The 21007-nt window shown below is 34.8% G+C and overlaps 1 protein-coding gene across 1 annotated transcript; it reads right to left on the bottom strand.

The window, feature by feature from the left end:
- Positions 1-7918: 7918 nt before the first annotated feature.
- LOC115952666 (vicilin-like seed storage protein At2g28490) lies at positions 7919-12611 on the bottom strand (the record flags this gene model as incomplete). Its single annotated transcript, XM_031069893.1, has 5 exons — positions 7919-8750; positions 9721-10137; positions 10254-10334; positions 10705-10886; positions 12350-12611. Coding segments are annotated over 5 exons (1437 nt in total), but the record flags the coding sequence as incomplete, so codon positions are not given.
- Between the last annotated feature and the right edge of the window lie 8396 nt (positions 12612-21007).

Here is a 21007-nt window from a genome sequence, read left to right as displayed (position 1 = left end):
TCAAGATGGAGCCGAATCCTTGTCATTATTCCTACAAAAGCAGGCCAAAGGCTCTTCTAAGATGGTCATCGGTGTGGTGCATGCCACAACATCTCCGATGCTAAAGTTAATGTATAGAAGCTTTTTAAGAGAAATAAGAAAGTTTAGAATATCAGAGATATCTGTGTAAGAGTGTTTTTGGGTGAATCTATGTACCTTTTTGCCTCTGATGAGTGTCTATATATAGTTTCATAGTTTCTAGCCATTAGGGCCTTAATTGTGGCTTTAGTGCTCTTTTCATAACGCCTTAGGATTTATTAACACGGGTTTTGATGAGCCTTCAATGGTCTGCCAATTAATTGATAACTGTCCGAGGCATTTAATCTTCTTATTAATGACTCGCTTGCCTTCGTCCGTGTCGTGCTAAGGTGGACGAGTATATTTGATGAGGTCGTCCAAGAAAAGAGAGTTCGTCAGTCCCATCAGACATCACTTAGGGACAGAGCCAAGACTTGGAGTGAGGGGGGGCGACTCTGTTGCTAGCTGTGTGCGGGGGCTCTAGCCTTTGAGTCTACTGCTTTATTACTAAGGATTTTTGTTTAAAATTTTTTAAATGGACAAGTTGTTTATTCTGGGTAAAATTGATTGATTAGGCTTAATTTTTTTAGTCTTATTATTGGTAATTTTTGTTGTTGGGCTAATTTTTTTGGGTTTGTATATTTTGTTTTAGATTTAATCTATAATTTTTTATGTCCTTTAAAAGGTGAAAAATGCTAAAACTACAATTTTTTTTTTTTTTTTACAAATTACTAATATGGTGAATAGTTATTGATAAGTAAAAAGTGATGCAAGTATACGAATCAATAATAATTTGCTACCTCAATAGTTTGTACGTTTGTGGCTATAACATTACTCTCAAAAGAATTGATGGTGTAGGGTCACGGTTCAGGGCCTAGGCCCAACAGGTATGGGGTTCTGGCTCAAGGAGCCCGAAACAATGAATTTATAGAGAGTGGGCTACAGAACTAGGCCTTAACGAAGTGTATTCTAACTAAAATTGGGCCATGCAACAATTGAAAGTAAGGAAATCCCCTTCGTGTCCATTCGGTATTCAGTCCGAGGAGACGTTAAGGATGCATATCGGTCCCTGCTCAAAGGTCATGGTTCTAATACTGTTTTTCTGCTCTAAGTTTCTTCCCTCTCTTCATGGGGACTCCTCTCTCTTATATAGCCCTCTTGAAGTCATCATGACTCTACACTTGTTGATCATCTGGACCTTCACTTAAGTGCCTGTCCCATCGGATATCCCCCCCCCCCATCTTTCTATGAGTTGAGGTAGCCAAGGCAACACTGTTCACAAGTCCTCTCTACATTAATGCGACCAGAAAAGTAGCTGTCATGTATTTAATGTGGCAGTTGCAGCCTCACCCTTGGCATCCTACGCTTTCTTCCTTCTTACGGGCTTGTGGGACTCATCCTTGTTACTAAGGCTCGTTGAGGTGGATCCTTCTAGCAGGCAGAGTGCACGTTTGAGCCATATTTGGTACGTTTGAGGAAACATTTCTTCTCGGACCGCTTTTTAAACAATTTCAGGCCCACAAGAATTGGGCCGGGAGCCCTTTTTGGCACCCACGCCTTCTCCTCGACCGTGGTCGAATTCTCCATACGGGACCCAAGGCCGATTGTATGATCTTGGGCCTTTGCCCTTACAGATGGCATTATTAAGGGGGGTAAAGTGTAATTTTATTGAACAAAATTGCTAAAATTAATACTTATTAATATATAGTAATATTTTTTTAAAAAAATTTGGGGGGGGGGGGAGGGGGGCTCCGCCCATGACACCACATTTGCTTTTTTGGATGAATAAAAGAAAAGAACAACTACAAGAAAAACGGGCATCTCCCCTAATAAGACTCAAAATAAGGGGGTAGATGCCTAAAGCAAAGGAACCAAAAGCATTACACTTTAACAACCATTTAGCTAACGAGTGGGCCAGCCTGCAGGCAGACATATACATTAGGAGAATTGGACAAAAGATTTTGCATATCAATACAAATGGTCCTTATCGTCAATAAGGGGGAGTCGAGCTTGGGTTAGCAAGAGTTTCATGGCAGTTCTTAGAATCTGTCTCAATGGAAATAAATCCGGCCTTTAGACTACATGACAAAATCAAGACCCATTTAACTTTTATTGTATCAATTATAACTTGTCACCTCAACATTTGTAAAAAATTTTGTATCCTTAGACTTATTAATAATTACATGCGAACTTTATGTTGATTTGTGTAATTGTGTAGTAAGTTATGTTGATTAGTGTAACTGTGTAGTAAGTCATAGGAAAATTCTATCCTTATTGTTATAAACATAATTTCTTTCAAAAACATTCTTACAATCCATTATCTGACAACTCAAACTAGTTTTAATCATGTGAATTACTTAGTAGTTATGTCTTATGTGACTCCATTAAATGACTACATAAATCACATCATTATAATACATGTAAATGATTTTATAAATCACATTAAGTATATCTTTATATTCCTTTAACCAGATTTGAAAACTTTATATTCCTTTAACCAGATTTGAAAACTTTATATCTTTATTGTCATTATTAGTTATTATTGTAATACTTTTCTTCACTGAGAAGAAATGAAAAGGATGAGTAGAAATTGGCAATGGAATCTACCTGTTTGCCAACGTAGCCATTGATTCTGGCACTCGACATAATATTTGAGAAAATTCGATGGAGAAATAGAATTCTTTTTGTTTGAATTCATAGAAAAGGTCTTTTAATGATTTAGAACAATTGATGAAATCATATTTAGTAAAATTTGCACCAGTACTTTTGTCTTGAGTAAGTTATAATTTGTTGGAATGATTTGCAGTATTTTTTTCCCCTTTCAAAATTGAAGTCCAAAGCTAGTAACAAAAGTTAACAAAGAAAAAGTTGTGGAATATTAATTTTTTGTTCTCGTATTTTATATATCCTGGCTAGATTAAGTTTATTATCGTCTTCCTTGTTCTGGTATTTCCTCCAAACAAATACAAATAATATACCACCAGGCACCAGCTATCATTTAATTGTCAAGAATCTATATACAAACATATATACCATACCCTCTATTGTTCCACTTTCAGAATATACTAGAGGATCACATTTTAGATGCAATGAATGGTAAAATTGTTTAATTTTACAATTCATTACCCTCTTAGCTTTGCCAGGGATTGGACAGGACTCACAGGAGTTAGCTCTGTAAATGTGTAGGTTTAGAGCCAACTGTAGTGTGGTGTAGGAGGCTACATTTTGTTTATCATAAAATATTTTTAGCTGAAAATATTTATGACAAAACAATTCATTTCACAGTGTTTAGTTGGTGGGGAAAATACGGCCTAAAACACTAACACCATAACCAAAATGTATCATAGACAACAAGAAGTTACGCATAACAACAAAATTTTTGTCAAAACCGCAAGAGGGTGGATTTGTGAGAGAGCTTGGGTCGCACGAGACAAGTGGGTGGATCAAAGAGAGAGAGAGTTGTGTGCAATGGGAAAGGTTGTGCGATGGTGGTGTGTCGCATGACGGGAGTGGGTGGATTGTGAGAAAGATTGACAGCCAAGGGAGAGATAGAGGTTGGGTCGCAATTGGTCTTGTCTTGTCACTTGTGTGGTGGTCGCCGGAGTGGTGATGTGGGTTGTGGCTTGGTCAAAGGTTGCCAAGGGTGGGTTGCAGTGGTGAGGGAGGTGAGTGGAGGAGGAGGGGTGAGAAAGAGGTTGGGTTTTGAGGCGTCAATTATTTTACGCTTGAGAGTGGGTTATTTTACAGCTTACTTGAAATATTTTCAAGTTGACTACTATTTTCAACTGAACTAAACACCCAGAAATAAGAAAAATATTTTCCATCGAAATAAACACAACATAATAAATTAAATTCAACTATTTGATTTTATTGACCAATAGGTTACATGTTAAATTTAGTTGTCATTGAAAAATATTATATTAAGAGAAAGGTTAGGTTGTGAGGCTTGTTTTACTCGTGAGAGAGGGTTATTTAATTTTGTGGTTAACCTGAAAATAAATTTCAATTGGCTACTATTTTCAGCTAAACCAAATAACCAAAAATAAAAAATTATTTTCCATCAAAATAACGCAGCATAACTATTGACAATAATTTACACGTTAAATTTAATTGTCATTAAAAATGTAAGTCATTAAAAAGTATTACAGTGCTCTTATTACACTGCTCTTATGATACCTTATAAAACTTTATAAATATAATAAAGTCTATAGATAGGATAAGATTTAAACTTATATTTATTTGAGTTTTGATAGTTTAAGTTTTGATAGATATAATATAATATCTGCTTCATTCTAAGACTTAGATTGCATACGCATACGTCATGGATAATAGAATGGCTTGAGGACATTTTATGATGACATTTTAGAGCCAAATGTATTTTATTTGAGTCCAAATCTTCTGTCTCACTTTCTCTACTCCATTTTATACTCCACAAATAAAAACTTGCCATATGTCTATATACTTAATTAAATCCTAATTTTGTGGCTTTATTATTTTAGTTACCTAAATTAAATAAATAAAGAAAATAAGAAAAATCCAAAAGTCAACACATCCACCATTGTTCGCCGGAGCCATCAACACCTTCAGTCACAGCCATCCATCGGAACCGGAAAATTTTGGTCGTGATTTTCCTCATCACAAAGAGCACCTCAAAATATAGGGTTTGATATGACAAGTTTTTATTTCTCAAGAACCAAAGGTCGAAGAGATATAACGTTGTACAATTAGAAAGACAATAAAATAAGAGTAGTTTTATTTGAAAACTATTATAGATTTTACATTACCCACCCACCCACTTTTAACTGATTGAATCAACCATATTCCTGAGAAAGCCGAGAAAAGGAATGACAGAATATTGGACTTTGTTGGAGTTTGAAGGTCCGAGATTTGGCTTGGCTTTGTTTAGAGTTCCAAGATGGTACCTTACTTGGATGGCTGTGACTAGAGTAGTTGGTGGCTCCGGTGAATGAAGGTGGTGTTATTAGTGGTGAGATGTGTTGAATGTTGAGTTTTTCTTATTTCTTTATTTATTTAATTTAGGTAAGTGAAATAAAGAAGCCACAAAATTAGGATTAATTAAGTAGATAGACATTTGGCAAGTTTTTATTTGTGAAGTATAGAGTGGAGTAGAGAAAGTGAGACAAAAGATTTGGACTCATTTTATTTGAAGAGATTTTAGGATGACATTTAAGAGTCTGTATTTTAATTTTTAATTGAAGACATTTTAGAGTCGATATATTTTAATTAGTCATAGACAGTGATAATGAAAACCTTGGTGGTAACTCAACTAAAAAAGGATAAGGCCATTTCGGATGTATTAAATTTCTTTAAGACCTTCTCGTATCTCACCATAGGGGTGTCAATTCGGGTTAGCATGTCAGGTTCGTGTCATGTCGATGTAGGGGTATTCAACTAAATGGCTCAACCCTAAACCGACCCATTTAATAATTGTGTCATGATCCTTCAACCCTAACTCGACCTGTTAATAAGGCGGGTTGACCTGACCCAACCCATTTGACACGCTTAATAAACGAGTCGTGTTGGGTTGACACAAATGTAACACAACCCATTTCAACCTACATAATATTAAATATAGCATCCATATAGAAATAATTTTTTTTACATCCCAAAAGCAGTGTATACACTTTAAGTTTTCAACCCACATTCAAAATAATAAAGTTCAACAAAAATATAACATTTATCTAGAAATAAGTTCTTTACACTCCAAAAGAAGTGCATACACTTCAACCCAAATTCAAAATAACATAGTTTAACAAAAATAAAATAACATAGTTCAATAAAAATATAATATCCTTGGAACTTGCCAAATGCTAAGTATCAATATTGAAATAATTTGAGCAAACAGTAGACTAAAATTTATAGAACAAAAACATTATGTACAAAAAATTATTGCAGAATTTTGAAATACCAAGAAAACAATTTTCTCAATAAACACATTACACAGAGAGAGAGAGAGAGTAATAACCAATTTGAGATTTTGGGTTTGAGAATTGGGCTTGAGACTATAAGATAGTAGAGTGAATAGTACGATTGAAATAAAAAAATAAATTAGATATTTATAAGAAGGTTTAGAGATTTAGGGTTTAGAGATCTAGGGTTTGTAAAGTTTTAATTTCCAATTATATCTCTTATAAGTTTTTGTAATTACTCACTTTTTTTTTTAATTTAAAATATATGTTGGATATAAAAGATATTTGACAACTCTAAAATAAAATAAATATTTATTTGTTATACGAGTTAAATGGGTTGTGTTAAATGGGTCATTTTGGGTTGACACAAATAAATTGACGTGTCAAACATGTCTATTACAGGTTACGCGGGTTGATCCGCTTATGACACGTTTCTTTTCGTGTCACTTTTAGGTCGACCCGTTTATGACCCAAACCCATTAAAACCCAACCCTAACCCGCAAAAACCCGTGTTGAGTTTGTGTCGTGTTCGTGGGTTGGGTTGAACATTGACACCCCTATCTCTCCATGTGTGTAAAAATAACTAGTATTCTAAAAAAAAAAAAAAAAAAAAAAAAAAAAAAAAAAAAAAAAGGATATATAAGGGCTGTTTGGTCACCCTTTCCAAAACACAGTGTTCAGTGTTTAAACACTGAACACTAATGTCCAAAATTTTAAAAAATGCGTTTGGTCAACCTACTGTGTTCTGGGTTGTTTGAAAATTATTGCTCCAAAAACCATGTTTGAACAGTGTGTTTTGAAATCAAGTCGGAGCAGATTTTAAAACAACAAAATTGTTTTCCAGTGGCACTTCGGTAATAAAAGTGAGATTCGAACGGGGCCCACCTGGTCAGCTTTTTTTGGTCTTCTGTCTCCTCTCTTTACTCTCGTCTCTTCTCATGCCCCAAAGATCACACAGCTACAAAGATCACACCAGCTGCAGTGAACCCGGAACTCTCCACCCACCTCCATAACTCCCTTCACCCAGCGCCATTCCACCTCACCCCTCACGGACCCAGCGCCATTAATCAACCGAACCAAAGGCCACGCGTCTTCTACACACACCGCATCACCAATTGGGGGTTTTGCCGATTGGTGAGGAATACAGGAAAAAAAAAACCCAAAAAACCCAAAAAACTGAGAAATCTGTGTGAGTGATTCAAAACGGTTCGGTCTTTAGGCAAAAACCCATTGACAAACAAGGTGAAAGTCAAATTCAAACTTGGATCAAAATACGGCTCGACGACTCGGCAGCGACAAAAGCTTGATTACTTGCTGGGTCTTGGAGTGCTGACAGTGGAGATGAGCTCCGACGAACGTAAAGCCCAGCCGTGGATCTTCTTTGGCGTCGATAGAGATGAGGACTGTGTGGGTTTGGTTTTTTGGTTTTCTGCTCTGAGGGAAGACTGAAGAGAAAGGGATAAAGACGGAAGAGAAGGGATAAAGAAGGGATTAAAAAATTGTTATTTAATACATGGTCAGCTTTTTTTATCATTAAAAACACACATACTAAACACATGTTTTACATTTTTTTGAACACTGAAAAATGTTGTTTAAACCATAATACTAAACACATTTTTTTTGTTTTATTCACACTAAAAACACGTTCAATAACACTTTTTAAACCACAATTTTTACATCTTTTTAAACAATAATTTTTGAAAACTATGACCAAACGGCCCATACTTTCTTGTGTTTCTAATGATTCTAATGAAGAAAACTAAAAAAAGGATATATACTTTCTTGTGTTTCTAAAGATTCTAATGTTTCTAATGATTCTAATGGAGACATTCAGATAAATCCATTCTCCTGAGAATTGAATCATTGGAAAGAATATATATTCGGTATTAAGTTCATCCTAGCAACTAGGTTTGATTGGCGCAAGCTACATATGAATGTGTACATTGCTCAAATTTCTGAAGGCTCTGCTCTTTGATACTGTTGTTTCTGTTTTGGGCATTGGAATAACCAAAACTAAAGATTAGGGAATAATTGCCTGATAGAAGCCTTTCATAATCCATATATCCATGAAGGTCAAATTTTCAGAGAGCAAATACTTTCCCTTATTCACAAGGAAAGAACAGAAGTGGATCTTATTCACGACTCAAGATATAACTCCTGAACAAACCCTGATGAACAGAAACGAAGAGAAAAAACAAAGTGGAATTAAACAACCAAAAAACTAAAACTAAAAGCTGGACAGATAAAAGCTTCTAGCTAGCCTTCTAATCAAACCATAACCATATCATTCCCAAAAGCTCTTGACGACATTTGGCTCCCTCGCATGTTCATCTTCCCTATTCTCTTAGTCTTGGTGTCCGGAGGTAGAGGTTCCTCCCTTCTCTTAGTCTTTGTATCCGGAGGTAGTATAACCCCGAAGGGCTGAGCATTATCTATGTCTTGCAACCTTTCCAAAGTAATGCCGAATGAAGCCGCCAGCTCAGGGCCCATCATAGCCCGGATCAGTGAGTTGGACCCAGCCAAGAACTGTGGTCGGTTCCTGTGTGCCGATGTTGTGAACCCAAAGAACTCAAGCGGACCAGATCTTGATGCAATTTGGCAGAATGGGAAGTATCTGGGCACAAAAAACACATCCCCTTCTGCAATCTCAGAACTCATAGCATTGGTTCCGTTTGGAAACACAATCTGTATTGTCCCACTTCCTCTTAGCACAATCCCATACTCTGTCGCAGTTGGATTCACATGTGGTGCCATCATCGCTCCCTGTCGCAAAGGTGTTCCACCATGTACACACATCAAAATTAAGATCCAGGTTTGCATGAATAACATATGAAGCTAATATAATCAAATATGCTACATGTGTTGCAAGACATGATGCGTATGGGACTAGGTAGTGTGAAGTATGTTTTACAGACAAAAAACTTAAAAGAGCATAGTTTCTTCAATTGAAATCCGATGCAATACCCACCATGTGCAATTGCTCTCAATGGTTGAGATTGAAAGTTGAGAAAGTAACATTCCTTCTCATCCATTAAATAAATATAAAAAAGTTAAAAAGGGAAGAAATTTAAAATTAAAAAAAAAAAAATTGTAAGAGAAATGAGAATAATTGCCTGAGATGACTGATTATAGTTTCTTATGTATGGTATTGCACAAGATCCTAACTGAATATAATTTCTTATATGTTAAAATTCATAGGGTAAAACTTATATACATTATTTTAGATGCAATACATTAAGTTCCTCGTTAAGTTCTTCAACTGCATTCAAACACTTAATTTGTTTTAAATTTAATTATTCTTGAAAAAAATAACACTATTCTTTATCTTATTGATCAATGCAACTAAATTTTTGAAGCCAAATGTTTGAATTGTTTGAATCAATTAAAGAACTTAATATACTGTACCTAAGGTATTATATCTAAGTTTTACCCATCCAACAATGTAACTACATTGATCAAATAACACCTTTTTATGTTGGGCAGACCAATACAACCACAACCACCCCATAATTGAGTGAATTTAATTGAGAACCCTAAAGTACAATCCATAAGGAAATGCCATGCCTCTAGAGCCTGCCAAGTGAATTTTGTGTATTGTATGTGACATGATAACTAGGCAACCATATGCATGTCAAATTAGATTGTATAAAATGTAGTAGAAAACATGAAATATATATGGTTTTTGTAATGAATAAAGTTTTTAAACGGAAGAGAAGCAGAAGAAATTGGTTACCGCAGTGAGATTGACAAGATAAATGCCAATGCCAGAGTGTTTGAGAGGGCTATAATCATGTTTATCGAGAGCAACGCTCCATCCATAGTCGTTGCTGAAGTCAGGGTGTCTGTCGTAGAGGTTGTATGAGTCTGGGGTTTTGCCGTTTCCCTTGTCGCTTGTTCCCCTGTCGTCTCTTTTTTGGTTTTCGGTTTCCATTCCCAACATAGAATTCAAAAGCTTCCTCCATGACCAAGTTTGCTCTTCTTTTTGGGCAGGTTCTTCATGGGAGTCCATCAATTTCTTGAGGTGTTGTAGTCTGGCATGCCCTTTCATTTGCAGGATTTTTGGCCATGGACTTGATGAGTGAGAATCGTTCAGGTATATGATGGGACCCCTTTTTAGCCCGAAGAGGTCTCTTAGTTCTGCGTATGATACCTGTGATGAATGTTTTGTAAGTAGCAGGCTTTAAGTAAATATAGTTCTATGAAGTGTTTGTCACGTGGTAATGTGTTATTGCAATCTAATTGCTGCTAATGAAGTAGTTTCCTTACGTTAAATGCACGTGAAAGTGTTTCAGGTTCAAATCCAGCAAGAACAGATTGTGGATAGGTTCCTCCACCAATGAAGAAAGACTGCAAAGTGAAAACTAAACAATGTTAGAGATCATAAAGAAAAAGAGGAAAAATTGAAACACAAACCGTTAATTTACCATATATATATCTTGTTTGCTCAAATTCAATATTTTCATTTCAGAGTAGTTGTCAGTCACTTTGATACATGATGCATGTTTAACGGAGCAAGAAAGTCTGCTACGATCAAAACAAGCACTACTAAGTATAAAGTAGCTAGCTGATGATGTTACAGTCCTTGTACTTCAAATGGAAAATTGGTAAAAGGGCCAAATCAATCATCCATGGACCACCTAATTCCGTACTAAATCCATATCAAGGACTTCGGAAACTTAATTAGCATCAGCAAAACCTTAAATCCCTATCCAATTACCTGGAAAGTACCCACGCCCAAGCCCTCAGAAGGGTCAATGCTGCAAATAATGTGAAGCTTCTGCCCCTCCGCTGTGTTTACCAAGTAAAATGCAGAGCCAGCTGGAATATAGTACACATCCCCAGTTTTCAACCACCTCTCCCCCAGTTCATCTTCGTATATCAACCCAATCTTTGCTTCCCCTGCAAGAAAATATACATACAAATCCATCATCATCCAATTATCAAACACCCATCAAGGGGAAAAAGATCCCATTTGCTTCTGAAAATGATAGACATGGGAGAGTGCATTTCTTGGTAAAGATTTTGTAAACAAATGTACAAAATCTCCCCATTTTTTTTGTAAGAATCTTGTAGTTAACAAATATACAAGAAATGGTCGCTAGAAAGAACTTTAAAATTTTAATTTTAAACAAGTTATCATTTCTTCATAAAGTCAAATAGAAATAAACAGATGGATTTGTTTTGCTGGAAAAATGTTTTCCCAATTCCAAGTTCAGCTAAAAATGCTTTTCAAACACCCCCTTCCCCCCCCCCCCCAAAAAAAAAAAACACAGTCAGGATACTAGGGGTGTTTGGTACATGTGTTTGAAAACATGTATTTTGTTGTTTGAAAATATGTATGGAAATATGTGTGAATAAAAAAGTATGTAGAAATACGTGTAATATTGTTTAAAAACTGAAAACATGTATTAGAGTTTGTCTACCAAACAGCTCCTAGGGAGCTCTTGAGAGATGAACCCACCACGACTTAGTGAGATGAATCCATGGCCACCGCCCACGGACAACAATTAATCCCAATACCCTCCAACGTTTTTTTGTTTTTCTTTTTAAATTTCAATTTAATTAAGTAGATTTTGATTATATTTTGTGAAATCATAAGAGATTTGATATTATAGATTTATTGGCATTATGGATTTTGTGAAATTATATTGTTAGTAGGGTGAATTTTGTGTCAATGAAAAATTTGTGATTCCAAGAAAATATTTTCCATTTTCTAAAAGCTATTTTTAGTGGCGTTTGGTAACAAATTAAAAAGTCGGCTTATTTTACTATTTAGCTTATTTATGCTACTATTCATTACCCCATGGTACTTTTTGGTACTATTTATGGGTCCTACTATACTATTTCAGCTAATTTTTAGTTTCATATATAGTACTTTCAGCAAAAAATTTTCAATTTCAGTAAAATAAGCGGAACCTAAACAAATCCTTAGTTGAAAATATTAATTTTACCTTCAAACAAACATATAGAATTATAAAATTTTAAAAGGTGTGACATTATGTCCATCTTAAATCCATGGAGGAGTCAAAATAGGAGGATCTTGATCCCATCAGGTTATTACAATTAGTTGTTCATCATTTTGAATGCGTCAGCTTATTTTGAAACCTAAAACCCATGCTATTTTTGCTAACAAAACATTAAACCAAGGCTTCCAAAATGCTAACCATGCAACCCGTACAAAAAAGAAAACCATGCGTGTGACAACTAGATTGCAAGAGCTGCAAAAGAAATTAGTGAAGGCAAAAAAAAAAAAAAAAAAAACATGCAACAGTTTTGGCCGATAGTTTATCATACACAGTACAATCCCTTAGAACTGTTACAGGCTAAGAGAAAGAAAGAAATGAATTTATGAAAAGTAATACCTCTGCGGATGAAGATGACCAAACTAGAGTCAAGATACTGAGGGATGAAGAGGGTCTTAGGCTCCATGGTGATAAACCCAATATGCAAAGGCCTATCCACAATTTTCCCAACAAAGCTCCTCACCACCTCCATCTCCCCTGCATCAGTCTTCACTACACGCTTTGAGTTTTGCAACAAAAACCCCTCTTCTGTACTCCACTCCTCTCTCTTTTCTCTCTCTCTCCTCCAGTCTTCTTCTTCTCCTTCTCCCTCTCTCCTCCAGTCTTTTCTTCCTTCTCCTTCTCTCTCCCTCCTCCCGTCATCTTCCCTTCCTTCTCGTTCCCTCTCCCTCCTCCTGTCTTCCCTTCCTTCGCTTTCCCCCCTCCAGTCTTCATCTTCAACAAAACTTACGACCATCGCCAAGCCATAGCAGAGTACAAGGACTAAGGCCAGAAGGGCCACTTTGTTTCCCATTTTTTTCATCGTGTCTCACACACACACGTACACACACTCTCAGTGAGTCTCACGGACTTTCTCTTTGTGATTTCTTAGACTGCTGGGGTAGCTGATGGGGTTTAAGAAGAGAGGAGGGAGAGAATCGTTAGGGACACGTGTTATCCATGCAGAGTTTGTGGGCTCGCTGGCGGGTTTTGGTTTAGACAACAGTTGAGATACGGGGGAGAAGTATCCGATCAGGGACAAAGTCTCTGCTGAATGTCTCAAACCCAAAAGCCAAAGTTATTGTAGTTTTTACTCCAAAAATAAATTAGAGACGTATTCCAATTTCTTATCTATTCTTTTTTTCCTCCCAGAGGGAGTCCAAATATGATTCCACGTTTTCAATCTCCAAAGCGAGTACGGATGTTCATCATTCCAATTTTAATAATATACCTATCTTCGTAACATTTTTACTCCAAATTTTAATTGGTAACATGATACACAATTAAATGTTGTAATTTGAGTTCACCATTAAATTTACTTCTTTAACCACCAATGATAGTTGTTAACAACTTGTCATCTAAAATTTATTATGAATTTATTATAAAATTATTATACACGTAACATTTCTCCATATATATATATATATATATTATATTAAAATCTAAACATAATCAGAATTTAAATAGAATCTAAATTAGTTTTTAATTTTACTTTGATTTTGTGTCCCCTGGTCTGATTTAATTTTATTAATTTTGGTGTTAAAATAACCACCTCACTGACTTAAGTAAAGACCACATGAATCGTACCTAAGCACATGTTATAACGTAGGGCATGTTTGGTAGATTGTGATGATGATTACATGGAAATAAGAATAGGTATTACAAGGAATGTAAAATGTTGTAATGTAATAATTATTCATATTCACTTGTTTGATAACCTTATAGTGATAAAACCCTGAATCTGTATTCCACATGTTTGGTACATCTTAAAACGATGTAATGAAAGCTTTTTAAATCAAATTGCCTAAAATGCCCTTATTATAATAAATACATTTTTGATAAGGATTACTTTGATGAACCCAATCTTGAATGGAGACCTCTAATGAAAATTTTTTTTTTTTTTTTTTTTTTTTTTTTTTCTGGGTTTAATAATAAAGTGTTACTTTCATTTCATTGCATTAAAATTAACTTGTCTTCTTCTCTCTTAAACAAGTTTTGCTTCTCTACTTGTCCAGGGGTGAGAAATTGGTAAAATCTTCAATGGTCATGCTCATTCTCACACTTGTAAAATTTGCCCAACAAACACTATCACTATTTTGTTATTCTTTCAACTTTAAATACTACCAACAACTAAATATATATATAGGTATATTTTTAGACCCTTCCCCAGAAATATATATATATATATATATATATATTGGTTAACAAGAACTAGTATTAATAAGACTAAATAGGAGAGTTTGCACTACTACGACAGTGCCTTAGGTACACATAACTAGAAGTATCCTGGAACAAAAGCATTTAAACATTTAGAAACCAGACTATGAGCCTGGGAATATATTGAATAACACCAATCAACATCAAAGCCAACTATAGTGCAAAGCCTTTAGGCATGACCTCAAACCAAAACACGAAAGATGAAACTAAAGGTTGAATAACCATTGAAAAGTCTTAAAATGCCCAAATTATATCAAATTTCAAAAGCATAACATCCCATTTACCTAAAAAAAACACACACACAATCATCCAAAATTCTTAGGAGCCTAGTGTTAAAGTGGGATAAAAAAGAAGCATAAATGCAAATTGAATTTTCCAACCTTTGCGGCTTTGCCAACCACTCAAAAGTCACCATTAATAAGGCCCTTCAGCCATTCTTCCTTCTCAACATCTAGCATGCTCAAAAAAACAACTATTAGTTCATGTTGACAAGCAATCAATTTAGTTGCCTTGTGACGCTCCTTAGTTGTAAGGCCAAGTAGTTTCAGTAGTTCCTCGTTGATTTTGGACCTTCTTTCAGCTACTACTACTCTAATGACTGCCTTGCTAAGGTTATCTAATGCATCCTTTAATTGAGTAGCAAGAATGATTGTAACTTCTTTCATCACTTCTACCATATTATCTTCACCACTTTGAATTCTTCTTTTCCTTTTTCGAGCATTCTATTCTTCCCTGTTACTGCCAGGGGTGGGGATTTGCGTACAATCCACATCTTCATGAATATCATCTAATTTGTCATCATTTTTCTTTGCTTCTAGTTCTTCAACAACATCTGTAGGTGCTTGAGCATCTTTACCAGTAGCATGGTGTTTTGCATACACAATGCAAAGGTCTTCATAGTGTGGAAATGATTTATTTTTACAAGCAGCTGCCTCCTTATGACTACAAAACAATTGACAAAAATATGAAAATGGCAAGATAAAATTAAATAAATTATGTTAAACCAAAAGAGATAAAATACATGGATCTATAAGATGGTGAACTTTTACCCGCACATATGCATCCCATACATCATTTTCAGCAGTAACACACTTCCTCACAGTGTCCCATCCAAACCCACTTGTGTTAGACCTAGTCAACATTTCATGGATAACTTGAAATTCTCTTTTCAAAGTCCTCAATCTTGACTCAATATGTGGTTTTGCTCTTAAGCCAGCATTAGGTAATTTGGTAGAAATCTTTCCTTCCAAGATTTTCAAATATCCGGGTTTAAACATATTTTCAGGGCTATCTTCTTTTTCATGGTGATATTCTACCAAAGCCTCCATTAGTTTTATATCTTCAGCAGGAGTCCACTTTCGTTTAGAAGGATCTTCAGAATCAAGTGCAATCATTTCCATATCTCTCCAAATACTAACAATAAAATAGCAAGATGATAAAATAATATGCAAAAGTTTAGACACACATAATAAATAGTTTAACACCAATGCAATAAATTTTTTTTATTAAATCATGGAAACAATACATGAAAAAGTTACAGATCAAAGTATTATATTATTAAACTATATTTCTCTCCTATTTCTCCACGTATTAAACATTTCATTTGCCAAATTGGTTCTCCATGCACTCCATTCATTTGAAGTCTCAATATGTGTTATTGTGTCACCATTAATTCCTTCTGTCAACTGCTCATCATTGTCCAATTCATCTTATACTGGGTCCACAAACATCACTCTCCTTATGAAGTTATGGAGAAGGCAACACGCCATAATAATCCGATTTTGTGTCTTAATTGGGAAGAATGAAGGACTCCTAAGAATAACCCATTGTATTTTAAGCAATCCACAACATCTCTCTATAACATTCCTAGCTGAAAAATGTTTCATATTAAAGAACTCTTCGGGTTCTTGGTTGTTGTCTATCTCTCCAATCATTTAAGTGATATCGTTGTCCTCTATATGGGGCAAAAAATCCCTCTCCACTACAAAAAACGCGCTTTGGAGTTGCGTTTTGGAGTTGCATTTTTCAAAAACGCAGCTTCAAGGTACTGTTTGAACTGCGTTTTACAAAAACGCAGCTCCAACACTGGACGTATAGCTACATTTAGTAAACGCGGCTATAGACCAGCTTTGAAGTCGCGTTTTGTGATGTTGAGGATGCGTTTAGCTAGGTAGGACTGAAGCCGCGTTTTTAAAAATGCGGCTATAGACCCATTTGGGGATTTTTTTTCTTTCAATATATCCCAGAGCTGTGTCTAGAGCTGCGTTTAATAAATGCAACTTAAACACTTATAGAACTATGTTTGATTAAACACAACTTACACATGTCTGGAGTTGTGTTTAATAAATGCAGCTTAAACATTTTTAGAGTTGCGTTTGGTTAAACACAGCTCCAGACATGTTTAAGCTACATTTTATAAAACGCAGCTCTAAGTTTGCTATAAATTGGAAAAACCCTAAATTGAAAAACACAATTGAACCCATTTCAACGTAACTCACGATCCCTAATCTTGCCATCGTACTCTCAACCTCGCGCCTAAACAAAACCCAATACCCACAAACCTCACGCCTTTTAGCCTCCCTCATCAATCGGTAAGCTTTCTCTCTTTCTCTCTCATAGATCCTCTCTCTCTTTCTCTCTCATCAATCCTCTCTCTACTTGTAGGAATTGTTTTTCTCTTCGCACCATTTTTAGTAAGGAGGAGAGTTCATTAGTTGACTTCACCGACACAAGGAAAAAGGGCTTTCCAATAGCTCCAATCAAAACCCATTTCAGGTACGCTTCGATTTTCCCCCAAAGTTTATTAATCCTGATCGAAACCCATGTGAAATTTTGTCCATTGAGGATGGGTATGCTGCCCGACTGTGTGTGCTTGTCAAATTTTGGTGTTGGTGTTGGCTTTGGGTTTAATAGAGTTGATAGATTTGTAAATTTCATATGGGTATCATGCTTTTTCTTTTTTCTTTTTTTGTGTTTAATTCTTATTGGTCTTATCTAGGTGGTTATCTGGTTCCATCTTCACGAATATACAAAGGCATTATCAGTTTTGGGGCCTTTGTATTAAAATATTGAACTAATAGATGAGGTATGATAATTATTACCTATGGTTTTCTTTTTGCTGTTGTAATCCTGTGTTAAATCATTTTCTATATATTATACGTAGACGACAGCTCTTCATATTTGCCTCTTGTTGCTAGACATTGCGCTAGCGTGTCATGATGCTTCAAAATCTGCTGTGAGTTCAATTTTTTAATAGTTTATCTAGTTGTTTCATTCAAGATTTTTCATGATGTTCTCAAATGTTTAACATTCTTGCTATAAGGATAATATGGTATTATCGGACAAGGTGTGAATGCTGAACTTAAGCATTGTATGTCATAGGTAAGTTGGTCTCTTGTTATGGCTGTAATGAGATGAAACTTTGCTAATGTTGAACATCTAAAACAAATTACTTTAACCTTTTGGTTGGAGTTTGTGTTCTTATCCTTGGGATCAGGGAGTCTCATTGACCCCAATAAGATGAAATGTAGACTGAAATATATGATGTGTTGTGGCTTTTTGTTTGTGAACTTTTAGGGAATATACATATTTTGGTCCATGAATATACATGAATGTCTAATTTCTTGAAGTTAGAAAGTTGCAATCAAGCCCTCAAATGATGTGAAAAATCACCATAAGGTTAGTGCTACTTTGGTTGGAAATGTCTTGGCAGAAATGGTTGTTGGGTTAAAAAAAAAGGAGAAACTAGAGATTGAAAAGGTTCCCTTTTTTTGGGGGGGGGGGTGTTGTGTGTGTGTTTTTGGGATTATTTCTAATAAGACACATCATTGCTTTCTTAGGTGAGGTAAGTGCAGATATTTAAGTGCAATTCCATTAGCAATCAACTGCCACCTAAGAATTTTTATATGACATATCATCAATTTCTAGTTAGATTGTCAGAAAGAGAGTCCTAATTTTTAAATTATTGAATGAAGTATTCATTTGGAATGTAAGTTTGTTTTAATATTTATTTGGTTTAGAGTTTACATTTGTCCCCCCCCCCCCTTCAATTGGGTGATGCTTAAGGGTGTTGTGGGGTCACTTCTTGTACGAAGGAATTGATTTGGTAAACCTGAAAATTCTTTTGAATGGAATTTGGCTTCCATAGGCTTAATGTGGCAACATGGAAGAAAAGGAACACTCACCATTATTGGAGTTGGAAGTCTCATTTGTTGAGTTGAAATTCCTATTTTTGATATCATTTTTCTAGTAATCCCACACTTTGGAAAATAGTGATGCAAATTTACTTGTAGGTTATATATTCTCTCTTTTATGTAATTCATGTGTGCACCTTGTGTACATAGTATTTTCTCCATGTCAATGGTAGTTATTATCTATAAAAAAAATCGTAATTCTTCATTGCAAAGGCCATCTATGATATTTTATTGTGTGGGAGTTTGACATCTAAAATAGTGTTCTTCAATGTTGTAATTCTTTAGTGAGCTTTGTGGATGCATCCTATTTACAGGAGGTTTTTTCCTCTACTTTCTATAACAAAGTGTTTTTAATACTATATTCTTAGCTTTTTTTTATAAGTAATATTACTTTCTTAGCATGATTTGTTCTCTCTTCTTTTTGTTGGTGGGGTGAAAGAATTTAGAAGTTTTGCTCATACAAATATTATTTGAATAAGACCATAGTTATTTATAGTTGGTTAGATTTTTTAAGAGCCCATGCTCAGTGAGGCACTAATGCAGCCATGAAGCCTTTATGCTGCACCAGATTAAGCCTAAGTGCCTCTCTCTGCTCATGTGAGGCTGTTTTGCCTAGATGCATGTCAATCTTCAAAGATCTGTGTGTTCATTGAGGTGATTAGTGCAATAGAAGGCTTGCCTCTTGGCATTAGAATTTGCTTATTAATCTATGATATGCATTTTTCCCAAATTAATTTGCTATACTTCATTCAATGTTTGTCATCTATAAACCTGTCATGTTGATATAATGCATCAAACTTCCATGCATTTTACCTGCTCTGGGACTAAAAACACACTTCATTTAATCATAAGCAATCCACTTGTTGTGGTCCTTCTTTCACCTGTTCTCTTTCTATTCTTTCTATTAATTCTAAAACATTCTACCCAAACATTGATAGTTATAGAATGGGGTGAATAATTTATATGGCTATTTTTTTTTCCTTCTACTTATTTGTGCTTTATATGGAGGAGGATTTCTCTGCATTGCTCTCTTTTTTTGTAACAATAGAGCACTTTCACATACTGAAATTTTCTTGTAGGTGAAACAAAAGCGATATGTTGAAGCTGTGGAAAAGGAATTCAGACAACTTTCAGCTAAAGAGAGGGAGAAATTTGAAATTGAGTCACTTGTCAATGTTGACAATATGAAAGTATAGAGAACCTTTATCCCAAAGGACAACAAACTTGGAAAAGATTACATAGTGGTATATCATCTTTTATTGAAATTTCGATAATGCCTTTTTTTTTCTTAGATGCATATACTTTTATTTAGATTCAAGAAATGACATAATTGTAATATGGTTATAAGGTGATTACAATTCTAGTCGTGACAACATCAATGAAAATTTTAGTTTCCAAACCTAATCTTGTTTGTTGTAATAGTAGTTTTTTTGTTTTTGTTTTTTTTTTTTTAAGAAGATTGTTGTAATAGTAGTTGAAAATGAAAAGAAGTAAATTGTGACAATTTAAATAAATAAATAATAATATTGATGGTCCTGACAATATATACGATCTATTATTGCAGTTCACACATTGGACTCAAGTCATCAAGTCTTATTGTGATAGAAAAATGTTTAGATTGACTACATTTGTAAGGAATAACATGATGTAAAAACTAATTAATGACCCCAACCATCCTTTTTTTTTTTTTTAATTTAATCCTAAACCATGTAGGGTATGTTTAAACAAAAATAGGAATTTACTCAATCAAAGCTAAACAAAAGCTTCACACTAGGCTAATTTTATTGTTCAAAAATTAAGCAGACACAACTATAGCTTCCAAAACTGACAAACAGGCAACAGGATAAGAACAAAGGAGCCTAAACTAAATTAAAATAAAAAAGTAAAAAAAATAGAACAGGTAATTCACCATTCTCCATTTGTCCTAAACTGTAATACCCCAAGATGTACAAGCTATATCATAGGGGGGAAAAAAAGACAAACTATTTTAAAAGTTTTAATGTCTCAAGCTTCCACACCCGAGATATTAGACTAAAATTATATCATATTTTATATCATATTTTTTTATATCATATTTTTCTCATTTTATATGATATATTAAAAGTTTTAATGTCTTTTTTTTATATCATATTTTTCTCATTTGTTTGAATAAAATTTCTTATTCATTTTAAAAAAAGAAAAGAAATGAAGAAGAGAAACAGGGTCAATTTGATGGCAAGCAGTGTGTTCTGTCTATACTCTTGATTGAGAGAAAAAATTGAAAACAAAAAAATGTCAATGCACCATTAGAGCACACCTAGACTTTATTGGCCAAGCTAGTTGTGCATGTGTCACATGATTTGCTTGTTTAGTTGTTTCTGTGTTTTTAAGTCCAAAAGAGAACTACTGGTATTGGGGTGATCTTTTTCATTTTCTTCTCTTCAACCCCAACCCCAACAAACCCCCCCCCCCCCCCACACACACACACACACACCCAAAAACATTAGGTTGTCTAACAGGATAGCTCTCCTTTGACTATAAACTCCTTAATCTTTAACTCTTCCCAATCAATAAGAAAAGATTGAATCATAAGTTTTTGGTACAACTCAGAAAAATTACAAACTAAATT

This window comes from Quercus lobata, chromosome 1, assembly GCF_001633185.2.
Source record: "Quercus lobata isolate SW786 chromosome 1, ValleyOak3.0 Primary Assembly, whole genome shotgun sequence".
Taxonomy (NCBI): Eukaryota; Viridiplantae; Streptophyta; class Magnoliopsida; order Fagales; family Fagaceae; genus Quercus; species Quercus lobata.
The sequence above is the reverse complement of the archived record's forward strand: the minus strand, read 5'-3'. Positions and strand labels throughout refer to the sequence as shown.